This window comes from Thunnus thynnus, chromosome 5 (genome assembly GCF_963924715.1).
Source record: "Thunnus thynnus chromosome 5, fThuThy2.1, whole genome shotgun sequence".
NCBI lineage: Eukaryota > Metazoa > Chordata > Actinopteri > Scombriformes > Scombridae > Thunnus > Thunnus thynnus.
In genome coordinates, this window is record NC_089521.1 from 12,865,109 (window position 1) to 12,882,780 (window position 17,672).

At 40.0% G+C, this 17,672-nt stretch overlaps 1 protein-coding gene across 3 annotated transcripts; it reads left to right on the forward strand.

The window, feature by feature from the left end:
• The first annotated feature begins 649 nt into the window (after positions 1–649).
• phrf1 (PHD and ring finger domains 1) lies at positions 650–16,113 on the forward strand. Of its 3 annotated transcripts, none has more exons than XM_067589327.1 (20): positions 650–1,774; positions 2,323–2,463; positions 2,612–2,749; positions 2,921–3,049; positions 3,401–3,606; positions 4,799–4,882; positions 5,009–5,142; positions 5,615–5,706; positions 6,034–6,197; positions 6,556–6,688; positions 6,857–6,978; positions 7,212–7,405; positions 7,792–7,914; positions 8,444–8,598; positions 9,143–11,087; positions 11,183–12,567; positions 12,808–12,884; positions 14,438–14,593; positions 14,706–14,837; positions 14,996–16,113. In XM_067589327.1, exons 3-20 carry the CDS (start codon positions 2,662–2,664, stop codon positions 15,158–15,160), a joined length of 5,484 nt encoding a protein of 1,827 aa, XP_067445428.1. In that variant the 5' UTR covers positions 650–1,774; positions 2,323–2,463; positions 2,612–2,661; the 3' UTR covers positions 15,161–16,113. The 3 variants fall into 3 exon arrangements, with proteins under 3 accessions (XP_067445428.1, XP_067445426.1, XP_067445427.1); XM_067589325.1 differs by having other exon boundaries at positions 651–1,774; positions 6,034–6,212; XM_067589326.1 differs by having other exon boundaries at positions 651–1,774; positions 6,034–6,212; positions 14,709–14,837.
• The last annotated feature ends 1,559 nt before the right edge of the window (positions 16,114–17,672 follow it).

The following is a 17,672-nucleotide window of genomic DNA, read 5'->3' on the forward strand; positions in this document are numbered from 1 at the left end:
ACTTTACCCTTCAAATAGACGCCGCGTGATGCGGCAGCTGCCATTGTAGGTGAGATACGTGCACTTGAACGGTTTAACAAAGGACGACCCTACCCCTACAGTGAGAAGTGGTTGAACTCGGCTTACTTGTGTACAGTGTTGCCATGAGAGGAGTGTGGCTGTGCACGTACCATGGATGCAGCATGACAGTCTGATCTGATGATGACGAGGAGGAGGAAGAGGAGGAGGAGGAGGACGATGATGAATTATTTACGGAATGAGAGTTTAGGATTCCCTGACATCATTAACAAATTGTATAACAGCATATGTGCATATATATATATATATATATATATATATATATATATATGTATATATGTATATTTTTTTAAAACTCTAAATCCACTTAAATTTCACACCTTTCACAAAAGCTTTGATGAATGGAACTTCAATATCATGAATATGTCCAATACACTCCATTACACATTTACAGCCTATCATAGCATAAAGGAACACCATACATATTACAGATTGTATATCATCATAATAGATTTTATGTATAGCCTACACTAACATCACTACATTTAATTGTGTCAACCCCCCCCCCCCCCCCCCCCCCCCCCACCACCACCACCACCACCACCCACACACACACCATTTCAACTTGCCAACTGGAACATAGTGTTCCCACTTTGTTTCCAGGATGACTAGAAACATTTATTTATTTATTTATTTCCAGGTAAGCCTACACTGCAGCATTCCCTCCTGGACAGTTTCTGACCGTGAAAGCCCCGTAGGATTATTAACAGCTAGGATACACATGACCCCATGACACAAAGTAGCAAATCAGGATTACATTGTATTATGTAATAGTTGATTTTGTACAGTTAATTGCCACCAGGGGGCGACAGCGGCACTTGTTTACTTTACTGACCGTGGCTTAGTCCTGGCACTTCTGGGAACAATAGATGGAGTTACTGGTAATTGACCTTTATGATAAGATTTATCACACTTTTTAAGAAATATATATTTCAGTCAACACAAAGTACTGAATGTAAAAGGAAACCTAATATAAGGGCAAACAAGTCAACACTATAAATATTTAACATTTTCAGGCCTACATGCATTTCAAAAGTTACTTACAGCTTACTTAACCTCATACCTGCACAGTGCACACATGGAGAGTTGCGTGATGTGAACTTTGAACTATACACTAAACTTCAGTGAAATATATGATGCTAAATTTAAGTGATATCTGTGTGACGGTCCACTACATCCCTTCCTTTGTTTATGTGTTTCTATTTTCTTTTAATTGATTTCCCCCCACCATATTATCTGTGTTATAACTTTCAGGCGACAGGAATTTTTCTAAATATTTTAGAAAAATAGACCTTTTTGTGTGTGTTTGATAATTGAAAATACAGGCTTATAGCTGTAGAAAAAAATAGCATCACAAACATTACATTCTTCTTTTTTATCTGGTGTTAGTTCGTCAAATTGGGAGTGACAGCAGGTTCTAAACTTGTGTTTTAACTTCCGGTGTTGGGACTTCTTAAGTGTGCATTTAATGTGGGTAGACTGCCACACTGGTGGACACACAGTAGCCTAATCTTTCTATTCACGTTTATAAAGCCTGTGTCTGCCTATACTGTATGACTGATAACAAATGGTGTACTGTCTCTTTAAGAGTCACAGAGTGCACTCGGCCATTTCCGTCTCCATCCAGCCGGTGGTGTCACTCAACAACCGTGGAGACTTCAAACCACTCTAAACACACCTCACACTACTGAATAGGGTAGGTTTGAAATTACTATTAAATGCTCGATTAGGACATTGTTGTTATATGTGTGTTGAATGGAGAATTTATGCTAATGATCCCAAACACTGAGTGTTTTTTGTACAAAGTGGGAACGTGCTTGTAGTTGACGTTCGCTAAATTTAGCTGTTCTGAAGCTAGCTAGCTAACACGCTAATGTCAGTTGTTCAGTAGCGTCATTTGTTCAGTAAGAACAGCGTTACAGGTTAGTGCAATGTTCTTGTAAGTGCATATATATATAGTGCATATGTATATATTCACCCTGCATGCATATTTCGTATGAGCCACAAATGAAGTGTTGTTCAGTGCTGAGTTTTCTTCTTTGTTTACAACTGCAGCGCTCGCTTAGATAGCAAGCGGCTGCTGCCTAGTTAGTTAACCTTTTATTGTTTTTTCTGCAAACAAAGTTATAGTTTTCTGTGTTTTTAATTGCTGCTTTTTAGTCTCATAACGTCCCACAAGCCCTCTAATGGCACTTGTGGTTAATGTGAAAATCTTACTTGACTTAACTTGTCTGTTTACTGTAGTTGTAACATCCCACAAACCGAGCATACTCGTCTGGAGATTATTTTCCCTCTCAGTTCAAGGATTCAGGCACAAGAGAACATCATCTTGTCATTTCATAAAGTTGGTTGAAAATCTTCCCATCATCACCTGTCCTTAAAACAGTGAGTAGACGGGCACACATGTCACCAATACACTTACTTCCTAGTAAGGTTCAGTTAGACCTAACTATGTCATAGTCCTTGCAATTAATGCACAAGAAAAATCTGAGGTTACTGAACACACTTTGCAAATGTCTTCTATCCTATAAAGATTACTTTGGAGAACAGCTGTCAGAGAAATTGCTCTTTTGATGGTCAGCCATGGATGAAGACGACAGCCAAGATGAGCTGATAAATCGCAATGCGTCCCACAGCAAAGGAAAAAGGGCTGCACTGTGGGCCATTTCAGGTAGTTTGTTCAATATGTTTGTCCTGTATAAAGAAACATGTATCACGAATAAGACAAGTTCATGAATGATTAAGTAAATGTTGTCATCAGACACGTTCATTGCCATATGAGTACAGTAAAAGCTCTACAGTCTTATGCATTTTATCTGAATGTAACATTTTGTCCTCCTAGATGACTCCGACAACGTTGATGAGGAGTCTGAGGAGGGAGAATCCGATAGTGGTGAGGAAGAAGATGAGGATCACCTAGATGGAGAAGATGAGGAGGAGGAGGGAGAAGAAGAGAATGAAGAGGATGATGGTAAGAATATCTGAATATGATATTTACATTGCTGTGAGTGAAAGTTGTGATTGTATACTTTTTGCTTTTATATTTACGAGATTATCTTTTATTCCTTTGAAAAGGTATATTTAAGTTGATATCACAATGTAGTAATATCTACTTAGTCTTGCTTACTTAAAAATTGGGAGTTTTGTAATCTATCTAACCTTTTCATGAGTTGATTGAGGAAGAATTGTATTATGCAATACCCAATATTCTGTTGGTGTGGCATAACAAAATCATTATTCAAGTGTGTGTTATGCTGCAATATCATCCATCAATCATGTTTGTATAGTACATACAAAACAGATTTCTACCCACTTTTATCAGATGAGGAGGAGGAGGAGGAGGAGGAAGATGCTAAGGCGGAGGAGGCAGCTTTTGGGGGAACCTCTGCTGACCTTGCAGGCATGAGCTCAGATGAGGACTCGGAGAAATGTCCCATCTGCCTTAACTCATTCAACAGCCAGCCTGTGGCAACACCAGAGAGCTGTGAGCATTACTTCTGTCTCGACTGCATCCTTGAATGGGCCAAGGTAGGTGTGACTTTAAGCTGGATTTGTAGTTGACACGAGGGGTTGACGGGAATCACCGGTGTAGGTTTTAATCAATAGTTGAGTCAGGTTTCACCACAGCAATGCTAGACTTGTGTAGTGTGCATGATCAGGCCGTGTTGTGCTTTAATGATATTCACCACAGTAACTGTTTACATTCTTTCATTTACTTTGTGATACAGAGCAATGGCGGGATACACACACACACAGGTTTACATAGGTCACTTTTGGGGTATAATTTACATAGACTTAAATTAATTTCCTGGAGACTAGATGGCCATCCACACCAAGAACAATAATTATAACTATAACGATAACGATGTGAGCATCCACACTTATAAACGATACTGTTCTGTAAACAGTGGCGCCGAGCACGCACAGCATGCTTCAGCTGTGATGGCACCTTAATAGATACTGACGACTTGTTACTGCTGTATGTTGCACAGAGAAAGAAAAAGAAAACAAGAAGGGTTCACAGGCGGGTGGTGATTCAGTGTGTTGCTCAGAAGTATTTCGGGACACTAGTTGCTGTGATGTTCCAGTATTTACAGACCAAACTGTACTGACTGATGGTCGGTTTCAGTTTCCAGAATTAAGATGATATATGTTAAGTTTTACTGGAAATGTCAGGCTAGATGGAGACTTTATCGTGCCATATGGTTTAGGGGATGGATTTTGATTGGCTGTCAGTGTTTCTATCATTCATCAAATTGCTCTGAAAGTGATCCCAGTGATACTGTTTGCCATTGCCATTGTTGTTATGGTTGTGGTGTAGACTCCGCCATCCACTTGAGTTAGAACGATTTTTAAAACCATATATTTATAGTTACTGTTCTTGGTGTGGACAGCCCTTTACCCTAACCTTAACCATAACCACCACTTGCCTAAACCTAACCCTTACCCTAAAATCAGCATTTTACCAATTGGACACACGGCTTTTGTCCCCCATTGCACAACTGGTATTAACTCACTGTAGCCCCGACATATAGTTACGTTTTTTAGGAAGTGAACTTCAGCTAACCCCTTAACACAAAAGTATGAATCCAGATTTGGGTTGTATGAATCCAAGGAGATATGCTTTGATAATTAATATATGCTCTGTATTTAAAAAGCATCAGCATTACAAAGGAAGCTGAGTTGCTCAATTCCAGTGTTTCTGTCTTCCACTATTTAGAATGCAAACTCGTGTCCTGTGGACCGTATTGCTTTCAACAACATATATTTAAGGAAATGTTATGGAGGCAAAGTGCGGAAAATGGTGAGTATGTTCAATCCTCAGTGACATTACTTCTGGAACATTTATTACCATAGTTTACTCTCCATACATCTATTTTGTGTAGACTATTTGGTTAAGTGTGATTTTTCTGATGGCTTCTTCATTCAGATTACAGTACAAAAACCTGTGAAGGAAGGTCAAGAGGAGACAGTAGATTTGGACTTGGAGCAGACCAGCTGTGAGGTGTGTGGGGGCAGTGACCGGGAGGACCGCCTCTTGCTCTGCGATGGCTGTGATGCTGGGTGAGATAGATATTATTCTACTAATAGTCCTTTCAAAATCAATTTTTGCATGTTTTACAGTTGCAGAGGAGAACTATTAGAACCGATTTTGTGTGAAAAATAGTTGTTTAAAGCCTTTTGTGGCTCCAGAGGGAACCGTGTGAAATTGCCTCAAGTAGTGTTGCTTGAAGCAAGAGTTAGAAAGATGTGAGGTCACTAGACTACATGTGCTGTTAACAGCATATCCAACTGAATTGTTGCCAGTCAAGTTGCATTGTGGGTAATGTAGGTGCCCAGTTTTGAGAAGGAAGAATAATGCACGGAATAAAAAAGCACTAAATATCTGGTTTTGTTGCGTCGATTTTAATATATCCATCCTAAGTTCAACAATGTTATAGAAGCATAATTGAAAATCGGTTCAGTACTCTTAAAAAGAGTAACCTGTTGTTACGTTTTCTGTTGTCAGATAAATTGTGCTTTCTTTGTTCCATAGGTATCACACGGACTGTCTCACGCCACCTCTTGATGCCGTTCCTGTTGAGGAATGGTTCTGCCCCGAGTGTCAAGCCAACAACCGTCACTCAAGTAAGTGTATAAGTTATTTGCCTCCTATAATTCATACTTGCTCAAACAATAATTTGGTCTTGGGCAGCAAGTAGTCCTTTACTGACTGGAAAAAACTAAACCTAAATATTCTATCTCTTTAATATGCAGCATTTGACATTTTTCAGTGAATTAATGCTGTTTCAAAATGTTGCCATAACACCTTTTTTATGTTATTACCTCTATTTCATAAAATATATTGAAAAAACATAAATTCATATAAAAACATATTTACTTATACCCTCATCTCATTGTTTGCACTCATAAGCATCCTTTCACAAGTCAGATGTTTAACTCTTCCTGCCCCAGGGGGTTCAGCTGAAGAACTTAGTGATACAGAGAGCCTTCCTTCTACTGCTCGTCCTGCCACCAGTCGCTCCCAGTCCCGTGCTGCAGGTCCAACCCGAGCTATCGCCCGTACCCAGCAGAGTGAGAGGGTTCGAGCTAGTGTCAACCGTCATCGCATCACACAGGCACGCACATCGCAGGTTTGGAATGAGGCGTGATGCTTCTCTTGACTAATTTCCTAACTTACGTACATACGCAGCTGGCTCTTGCAGATGCATGTCTTGATGCACAAAGTTTGTCGTTGTTCAGATTTGATTTACTAATTTATATTTTTTATATATAATTATAAATAATCAATTTAACATTTACTACTTATTAAGTTGTGTATTTGGGTAATGTACTTAAGTGCTACTGACAGCAGAAATGATGCCTTGACTGGTGATTGAAATGCTCGTGGTAAGGAGCAGTGCATGTGTTTGGGTCTTGTACAAGGATGGTCTGTGAAAGCGAACCAGTGACGTTATACAAACTTTTTCTTATTAGCTGGCTCCCACATATCTGATGCAGTCCACTTGGCTGGATGAGACTATCAATGCTGTGGTGGCCGGACTTAACAGAGCTGTATATGTAAGGGACTTAACACCTCGTGTCCCATCTACCCGCAGGCGCAAGACCGGTAAGTAAGCACACACACACAAATACACAACAATTTTCAAACTAGGGTTAGCATAATCACAAGCGCCCATGTGAACAAATATAGTGGAAGGAATAGCGAGAGATAGCTATGTGGCCTAAATAGAGATGTGTTTGTGATGAGGGATGACTTTTATGATTGATTGAACAGGAAAGCGCAGAAAGGTCAAAAGCAAGAAGACATCCACTGCTAAGGGTAAAAAAGGTAAATCATCAAGCACAGGAGTCAGGAGGAGGAGACGTAAAGTGAGGAGGACTAAATCCGGAAAAAAGGTGAGTGAGCCCAATATCAGTCCATGGAATATTTTAAATGTTTCATTGGATGTATCTAACACTGAATGATTTATTTATTTATTGAATGGGACAGTGTGCAGTTTGAAACATTAAAGATGCACTGCACCAGAGTTAGCTTGAAGCTTATTTGCATCTGTAGTCCCCGACAAAAAACATACAACAGTACAACAACAAACAACAATGTGAACTCTATGCCCATGTTTTCCCACTAGGTATTGAAAAAGGCAGCCACTCCTCGAAGCCGCATTGCTAATAGTCTGGGAATTGCAAAGGACAAGAGGAGCTCTTCGCTACCTACAGTGTACCGGCCCTCAGAGCACACACTAAGCAGCATGCGAGCTGACATAGGAGCTGCATCCCTCTCCATCTATGGAGATCCTTTTGACCTGGATCCATTTTCGGATCAGTATGTCTTTCTAATCATCTAAAAGTGTAAAATGCTCCCACACTGTTGATTTCTTTAAACTCATTTAGCTTTGCCCTGTTTTTATGGTGCATCATATGGATGTGTGAAGCAATTTTTGTTTTTTTGTGGAAAAAAAAAGAGAAAAAACTCTTTATTGCTGACTTATGATTAGAAATCCAGTTTACAAAACAATATTTGAATAGTTCAGGTCAGCCCTTACAATTGTTATGTTGTGCATTATTATATTGTTAATTGTGGATGTGATTATCACATCCACCTACTATAGTATATAACGTGTGTATAGTATTAATGTATATCTGTGTGTTTTGTAGCTATACTGTACAATTTATTAAGCAAATTGTGACTAATGGTATTGATTTGATCAGTGAGGAAGAAGAGCAGCAGGAACACGTTACAACACTGTTGGAGGCCAAGAGAAGAGGGATCTCTCGCTCTGCTCTTCGCTCTCACCAGCCTGTAGCTCGACCAGTCACTGCAAGCATTTCCAGGTAAAAGCCCACTTTTGCCCTGATGTGTAGGGTTGGGAACAGTTTCATATTTAAAGCTATCTGGGCAACATGCTTTTTGATTCTTCTCATCAAACTGTGTCCTACTGTGTCTGCTGCTACAACACTGCTTATAGAAGACTCAAAAATGTAAGTGCAAAAGTGCAATACGGTGGACCAGTGCTATCACTACAAAATGTGGCTAAGCTTTATAAAAAAAAAACTTAGTGATACAGCAAAAGTTTCAAGGTTTTTTTGTTTCTTAATCAAATAAAATGTAAAAATCTGAAATTGGTTTCGCTAAGAACCAAAATTGATGAGAAGATTCAAAGTTAGAAACTATGAAATCTTAACAATTTCAAACCCTACTTACATGCATCATCTTACACATCATAACTGCTTCTATGTTTATTTATCTATTAATTGTAATGTGTCTTGGCTTTGTCATTCTTTTTGATAAAGATGTTGTCTAACTTGATGAATACTTCAGAAATTTAGCTCATCTAAGTGAAGGTTTTCTCTGCTATACCAGGAGGGGTATGGATGTCCCCCAGTCAGGGGGCGTTGTGGAGGCAGCTCCTGTGCCTGACCTGCTCGGCAGTATCCTATCAGGACAAAGCATGCTCTTGATGGACAGCTCTGATGTTGTCATTAATCGAGATGGTTCTCTTAAAGCTACAAAGCCAAGTAAGTGTGGGTGGCTTATTTTTAAAAACAAAGCCTGAGATTTAAATGTGTTGTAGCAGTGTGAGTACGGATTCTAGATACTTGATGGATGGGAGAGGTAAACAGAGCCACAAATCTGACTTGCTTTTACCTCTCATGAAAAATTGATGCCATCAAAAAAACATTAAGACCAGCTGTTTAATATTAAACTTTACATTTTCTTAAATCTGGTGTCACAAGAAACAATCAGTGCTGCTCAGGTTCTCCCCCTTGGGCAGTGAGTTGTTCTCAGCTGATTAACTGATTGAGACGTTTCCTGTTTCCTTTTCTGTTTTTTCCCAACGCTGTGACTGTTCCTATGAGTAATTTCCATGAGCAGTGTACAGAGTGTAACATTTTCTGACTATCTCTATCAAATAAAGAGAAAAATACATACATTAATGAGTAATTAGCATTAAAAAAAACATTATTCCGTCAAATACTATCATACAAAACACACAAAACAAAAAAGCTTCAATATTCCACTTCATATGTGCTAATCATTGGTATGTTTCTTGTATTACAGTGAGTCTGCCATCTGCGTTAAAGCCAGATAGCAGCAAAAGCAGTAGCTCAGGAGACTCCAGCACTCAGATCAACCCAGGGATATCACCCAACCCAGGAGACACTTCTCTGTCTGTCCACTACAACGGAGACCTACCAGGATCCTCCCGTAGCACCCTGAACGGACCTTTCTCCCAGAGCTCTTCTCGCTTACCCCCTTTCACACCGTCCTCCACAAGGCACACCCAACCACCTCTCCATACTGATTTACCACCCAGAGGTCATCCGAGTTTGCAGCCACCTCGTCCAACCAGACCCATCCCAACTCCTGGTCACCGGGGAACTAATGGAGTTGGAACCCCCAGGGAAACAACTTCCTCATCCATCCACCCCGCCTCAGACTCTAGCTCAAAGAGCAAGACAATGGTTCCTTCACAATCCCAACCTAAAAAAGCGTCTACAAAGCCCATGTGGGTAGACGTGTCAGTGCTTCCTAGGATACCGAAAATAAGAAGGGAGAGCAGCAATGTCACAAATGACGGCACTAATCAAAGTGGTAGTAGTGGCAGTAATATAAGTAGTAGTAGTAGTAGAAGTAGTAGGGGAAGCAGTAATAGTTATGGTATGCCTGAAACAGGCATGAACAACCTTGCTGGGGACAAGAATAGGCAGCAAAGTGTAGACCAGCAACAGGGCAGGGCTGAAGGTCAGGCCCATAGGCACAGGCGTGACGGAGCAAGCTCATCATCAGCCTTCTCAAACTCATTCTCCTCCTCATCCTCCTCCACTGGCTCTCCTGCCAGCCAGCCATGTTATCCCTCATTATCTTCCTCATCTTCATCATCAGTGAGCTTCCGCATTAACTCCAGTGGGAACTCATGGCATTCAAGGCGGCTAAGCACCCCGTCATCCTCTGCTAGTGGAGGCAGCATGCAGGAACACTGGAGAGAAAAGGAAGATGAAGCAAAAAAGAGACAGTTGCACAGGGATAAACAGATGCTGCTGGCATCACGTACGCCCAACAATAAGGAACAAGACCGTAATAATATCTATGATCCCTTTAATCCCACTCTGTCAGACTCAAGCAGTTCAGACGGTGAAGCTGAGAGCACGAGCCTGGATAGCAGCTCCCAACGTGCTAGGTTAGCTCCCAGTTTAGGAAACAAGGAGTGTGTAGTGCAAAGCAAGCAGGAGCTGGTTACTGTGAAAACTGAAACACAGGAGAGTGAGATTTCACAGGAAGAACCAAGGGGAGCTATTGTACAGGAGACTGTATCACAGGTGGTCAGATGCTCAGAGGAAAAAGTCAAGGTTGAAAAAGAATCAAGATTAGTAGACATTAAGATTGAGGAACAAACATCATTACTTGGCACCGAAGTTAAGAAGGAGCCAGGGTTAAATGATACAGAGGAAGCTGAAAAGTGTGGTAACAGCGTAAAAAGTTATTTGAGTACGGGGGCAGCAGACACCACACCACCTGTTCACCACAGCCTGGACCTCTTAAAGACTGAGAAAGAGACTCTAGAGGAGGAGAGTGGACAGAGTGTTGGAACTCCCAGCAGTGCTCCCCCTAACTATAAGAATGATTCATCAACATCCAGTTCAGCTCCCGCCAAGAAGAAACAAAAGACAGAAGTCAAATCTGAGTCCAAACCCTGTTCCAGGTCCCCATCAAGAGATTTGAGCCAAAAGAAGAAAACCTCCAAAAGAGGTGTTTCATCTAAGGAGCGACACTCTAGCTCGAGCAGTTCAGAGACAGACAGAGACAGGAGAGGAGACCATAATGCCTCTGGACAGGGAGGCTGGCAGAAAGAAAGGAACAAGGACAGAGAAAGGAGCGCCAGGCGGTCAAGGTCCAGAGAGAAGAGGAGGGCACGTTCAACATCAGAGAGCTCTAGGTCCAATTCCCCTGATAGGACCCACAGAAAGAGACGACGGTCACGATCCAAAGACGGGAGGCGATCCAGGTAAATATGTAATCATTTGCCCAATATTCCCAGCATCAACTATTTGTTTTTTTTTTCTTTGGTTAAACGTTTCATTTGTCATTATTGATTTGTAGGTCTGGTTCCAACTCTAGCAGCAGAGAGTGTTCAAGAAGGAATAAACATAAACAAAAGAGGAATGATGGAAGAGAGAGAGACCACAACAGAAGACAGGTGTCAAAGGACAAGAGACGTGGTCGTTCTCGGTCAAAATCACGGTCTAGATCTAGATCAAAGGACAAGAGACGTGGTCGTTCTCGGTCAAAATCACGGTCCAGATCTAGATCAAAGGACAAGAGACGTGGTCGTTCTCGGTCAAAATCACGGTCCAGATCTAGATCAAAGGACAAGAGATGTGGTCGTTCTCGGTCAAAGTCACGGTCCAGATCTAGATCAAAGGACAGGAAGCATGGTCGTTCTTCACAGTCAAAGTCACGGTCCAGGTCCAGATCCAGAGAAAGGAGGAAAGATCACACACGACCGCAACAATCGTCTCTCTCCACCAGAGACAAGGTCGAGTCACAACCAAAAGACAAAAGGAGACAGAGGTCTAGATCAAGCTCAAGAGAGAGAAGGAAAGAAGAACGATCATCCAAAAGTTCACAGAAAACTTCAGGGTCGGGTATTTCATCCTCTAAAGACAGGAAGGACAAGAAAAAAGAGAAAGATATGACTCAAAGCTCCCTTAAAGATGAAAAAGTTGCTATAGTGAACAAACAAGAGATGCCCTCCTGTGCCTCTGCCTCTGCCTCTAACATTAAAAAGGAAGGTGAAGACCTCAGGGCAGACAGCCAGGCCTCAACAGCAGAAATGATGAAAGAGATCAAGGTTGTAAAAGAAATTAAGAAAGAAAAACAACCATCTCTTGATATGTTTGAAGATTCTCCAATTACCAAACAGATAAAGAAAGAAGGTATTGACACTCTTTCTTTGATCGTAGCCAAAAATATAAAACAAGAAGAAATAGAAGAACACCCCATCAAGATTGAGCCTTGTGAAATAATCAAGGCTGAAACTTGTGAAATTACTGCAATTAAATCGGAGCCGAGTTCCCCAGAAGTGTGCCACTTACCCCCTGTCACCTCATTTTCTACATTGACCACACCTGTTGCAGCAGACAGTCTGCTGGAAACAGTCTCCCTGTCTGACTCAGATTTAAAGGCCTCAGAACAACCAAACACTGTTGGTTTGAGTGTCCCCATAAAGCAGGAAGTTCAGCAACCTTCAGACTCTGATGATGACTTCAATGTTGATGTGATGCTTGACAACCTGGATTATGTGAAGTCTGAGCGTGCAGAGGGAAGTGCTGCAGCTGTCAAACAAAAAAAGGGCGGACAGGAGGGGAAGAATGAAGGTGAGCAGGTGCCGGCCATAGTGGGAGCCAAATCCAAGACTCAAGTGAAGAGGGTTACCTGGAATATACAGGAGCCTGAGGGACCTCAACCAGAGAAATCCGCAAGCAGTAAGTATTACCACTAGATTACTCAGCTTTAGGTGGCTGCTCACATTACATCAGTAGATTCTCCTAACAATGGTGGCTAATCCAAAAAGTGATGTAAAGAAGTGAAAAAAGAGATTCAAGATGTAAAAACTGTGTAAAGATCATGATTGATATTGATATTTTGCAAAGCAGGAAGAGATCAGAAGTGTGTTTTGCATCTGTTCCTCACTTTAATATTTTCTGGCCCATTTTCTTACTCAGAGCTGGCTCTATACAAATTGAAGCTGAAGCAGGAAGGAGCTCGCAGACCCTCTTCCACAGTTCAGACATCCAGTCAGGTAGGACTGAAGCACTGCAGTTACCCTAATATTTCTTGCATCATATACTTTTAGATGTAGTACTTTTAATGTTATTAAGTGACCAGAAGGTGGCAGTGTTTATCTAGAGAGAGCTAATGTATTGTTTATGGAGAGTCATGTGACAGAAACTAAAACTGATACTGAAGTCATTTCAGACTAAATGAAAGTAAAAGCCAGTTTGTGGGAAAGAAAGCAGTTGGCTTAGCATTTAATTTAATTAATTTCATCAGTAATTTCCAAAGTAAGTCTCAATCATTACATCACCTATAGACAATAATGATAAGGTCTTAACATGTATGCATATATGTATTTATATATGTATGTATTAAATTCAACATATACAACATATGTAGACGGATGACAAATTAAAGGAAAAACCAGTGAAGGCCTGAATGCTTGACCCCTACTGTGAGGGGATCTGGTGGCTCTGTTATGGTTTTGGGGGCATTTTGCTGGCATGGTTTTGGTCCACTTGTCTCCTTAGAGAGAAGGGTCACTGCAAATAAGTACAAAGTTGTTCTGAGTGATCACCTTTATCCTATGATGAAACATTTCCTTCCTGATGGGAGTGGTCTCCTCTAGGATGCCCTGATTCATAGGGCATGAGAGGTCACTGAATGGTATTTGTATTTGTATCTATATTTGTTCAGGCAGCAAAATTATTTGTATTTGAATAAAAATGTAATTAGGCTTAAAAATCCTGTTTTTGTTTTTATTACGTGTTTAATTTATGAAATTAAAGTGTTACAATAAGTGTTGATGAATAAACTATCTTAACTCAAACTGGAGTCTCCCAGGTCGTAGACAACTGCACTGACTACTAAGCTAAAACTCAGCTTATCGCCTCGGTGCAGACAGACCTCTACCTATTTATACACCCATAACACAGAGACAGTGCACTGTGTAACATGTTGGGAAGAACTTCAAAGGCGATTATTGCTCTGCACTTTTAATTTATTGCCTATTTGTTACAACCCAACTTTGTGGAAAGGAGAAGTGTAACAACAGGTTATGGAGAGTCCCTTGAGAGCACTTTATATGTGTCAGTAGCTCAGCCTTATCTCTGGGGAACACTGATGTCCATATTAGGAAATGTACGTCATGTAGCAGGTGGATGTGACTCCCCTCGTTGAGACCTGCTGATAGATGTAACAATGGAGCTTATTCAGACTTGGGCACACCTGATAAATAAATAACTAAATAATTACACCTACTTCTCTCTCTCTCTCTCTCTCTTCTCTCTCTCTCTCTCTCTCTCTCTCTCTCTCTCTCTCTCTCTCTCTCTCTCTCTCTCTCTCTCTCTCTCTCTCTCTCTCTCTCTCTCTCTCTCTCTCTCTCTCTCTCTCTCTCTCTCTCTCTCTCTCTCTCTCTCTCTCTCTCTCTCTCTCTCTCTCTCTCTCTCTCTCTCTCTCTCTCTCTCTCTAATGACACTGTGCATGGGTATGATGTTATCTTGCTGTGATTTTGAGTATCTTTCTATAATCTTTTAGTTTAGTGATTTCCTTATCATCCAACTCTCTTGACTCTCACAGGACATCACTGGACCTGGCTCTGTCAGTGACCCTTCCAAGAAGGGTGGTGTTGGTCCGCACAGCACCAACTCTAGATCTGATAGTGTGCACCCTGAGGGGTTATCAACCACCGGGCAAGGAGAGGCAGAAGAAGGGGATGTGTCGAGAAATGACAAGGTGAATCTGCCTTCTGAATGTTTAAGCTTTGAACTGAATATCTCACGTAGTTTCATGTCGCCTTTTGTATTAGATAAATATTATAGCTCCTTCCTACTTTTACTCCTGGCAGCAGTATTTGAAGAAGCTTCACATGCAGGAGAGAGCAATAGAGGAGGTGAAGCTAGCTATCAAGCCTTTCTACCAGAGGAGAGACATCAACAAGGATGAATATAAAGAGATTCTACGAAAAGCCGTCCAGAAGGTAGGTAACACTATATGTTTTGCCCAAGACATTAAAAGGTTTGTAACTGAACAACTTTGAATTGAACAACTTTAAGCCCCTTTAAGCCTAAGGTTATCAGTTGAATGTGTTTTTCCTGAGAATTTAGTATGAAATGATCCTGTGTTCCTGGTCATCAGGTGTGCCACAGCAAGAGCGGGGAGATTAACCCAGTGAAGGTGGGAAATCTGGTGAAGGCATACGTGGACAAATACAAACATGCTCGGAAACACAAGAAAGGAGAGGATTTAGGGAAGGGACTGGAGGGACAGACTGAGGCCATGAAAACCTCTGACAGCCCATGAGGAGGTGTGAACCACTATAGGCAAGGACAGCTGCACCCATCACAAACACTCATTCATATTCATCTGTGTTTTACTTTGTGTCCTACCGTCGGGTGTGACCTCAAGTTCTCTGACACGCTCAATCTAAACGGTTACATTAGAGTCACTTACTGCTTCAAGATGGAACATTTTCTATAATGTTGAGCTTTCTATCTTAATCGAATTTTGAGGAAAAACTTTGTTGATCACATGAACAGCACCCGCTGGTGTCTTGTGCTTGGACAGTCACTGCCAAGAACTGGTCTTTTTGTTTAGTACAGTTGAGAAACTTATGGGAGACTTTGAGGTTGTGCCTTAAAGAGGCAAATCTTTAAGATACTCCCATTGAGTGATAAATCAGGTAGCTTTCTCCACAGGCATATCACTGGGAGGAGGCATTGTGGGCTTTGAGTTTTCTGTGGTGTTTTTGTTTAGTGGGAACAAAGGGTTAATTATCAGTGGCAAAACTAATTTTGTTGGTTACAAAGTGGTATTAAAATATGCAGAGTATGCATATTTAAGAAGTTTGTCACATTAAGGAAAGACACTGTTATGCAATATTTGTAGAAACTTTATCAGTAGAGTAATTGAACAATTTTAGATTTTGTTGTAAATAATATAGATTTGATATATCCACTTATATGTTCCTTTCATCTGTGTTACCTCTTGTGAATGACTGGCATAAATGGTTTTAGTTTATAAGTTTATTAGTTTATGTTTTGTATTTGGGAAATTTGACTCAGTAGTTTGAAATGAACAACGGAGTCACTTTTCTCAAATAACAGCCTCTTCCCTTTACACCTACTTGTTTTTTTTGTTTTTTTTAAACTTTTGCACCATTATCATCTTTTGAACCCATGAAATGTAAAAAACTGGGTTTTAGAGAACGAGGGGATATTTTGTTTTTATGCCAAACAAGTAAAAAATGAGTAAAAGTATCTTTTCTCAAAAAAAACAAAAAAAAAAAAACAGAGATTTAATTAGTTTTTTGGGCATTTTGTTCTCAAACAGCATCCTGTAAGCTATAGTATTTTCCAATGTAGGTATGATAAAAGTAAATACATGCCTTTAGTTGGGAATATTAAAAGTATCTTTTCATTGTTAACCATAAAGTGTCTGCAGTGTTAAATTAATGACTGCTTTGTCATTGTGTCTTTAGCCTAAACCTTACTCTTGATGACATCCCTCACTGCTCTGCATTGCCCTCTTTAACACAACTTTAAATGTTCATGGGAAACTAACTTTTGTTTGTTCACCATTTCTTTGTTGATACTACTTTGTTTGCCTACAGTAAAGACTGGTGTGTGGCTGGACTTGCCTTGTACTTTGTCATTACATTTTATTGGGCTTTATAAAGCGGAGGCGTATGAGTGTTGGAATCTAAAAGAAACAGGTGCTCATGTTTTTGTGAATGTGTTTTACTTTTATTCTGCATTTACTTGATCAAATAAGCCAGGTGTTTCTAAGAGGGAACACAAATATTAATAAATCACTGATGATAAATAGGGGTTGTCTGTATTTAATTCAAATACTTGCTCATATTCTATCCTGTTGTCATATATTAAGGATTTGGGACTTGTGTGGCAACATCTGAAGATATACTGTGAGAATCGTAGTAATGGCTCTTTCTACTTTTTGTCACCTGCCTGTAACCACCTGATATGTCTTTGCGTTACATTTCAAACTGAGCCACTGCAGACTGACAACAGCCTCTGCTTAGTCATTTGTATTTTCTTTTCCGGGTTTTAATAAAAAAAACAAGATGTTTGTCTTCACTTCTCTTTGGGTTATAATGGAAAAATCTAATGCTGCAGTGTAAGGGCTCAGCATTGGGAGATAAGTTCATTTTGCTTTAAAAAAAAAAAACTTGGTTTGGCTCTAAAAGCCAAAGATTATACCCTAAAGTCAGTAATTATTAGCCATAGATGGCAGCAGATTAATAAACTGAGCTGTCATTCAAGTGTTCAACTGTTTATTTGAAGTCTTAATAAAAACAGTTAGCTTTAGTGCAAAATGACTAGCAGAGTATAAAAATGTTTTGATATAACCAAAATCAAATCCTCAAGTGCAAAACACAATTAATAGCTTCATGACACATAAAAAAAAACTACACTATACATTACCTAACTATGCAATAATTTTGGATTTTACATGATTATAAATGTGACCAAAAAGCAAACACTTACATTTTAAAATAGATTTACTGACTATTGGTCATTATGGTTACTACTATATACATATATCAATTTAATGTACATTTTATTAAAAGAATTTGACATTTACAGTCTCATTATTACATAATCATAAAAAGGGTTAATTATTAGATGAGACCATTGACCTTTCAGTTGAGTAATGTAACGGTCCAATGGTCGAGGGGTCAATATCTACAGTACTTATGTAGTGCTGAAAATGTCAGTTTTTACCAATGCTGATACATAACATAAACAGGAAATGCAGTTGAAAATGCATCAAAATAATTTTTTTTTACAATACC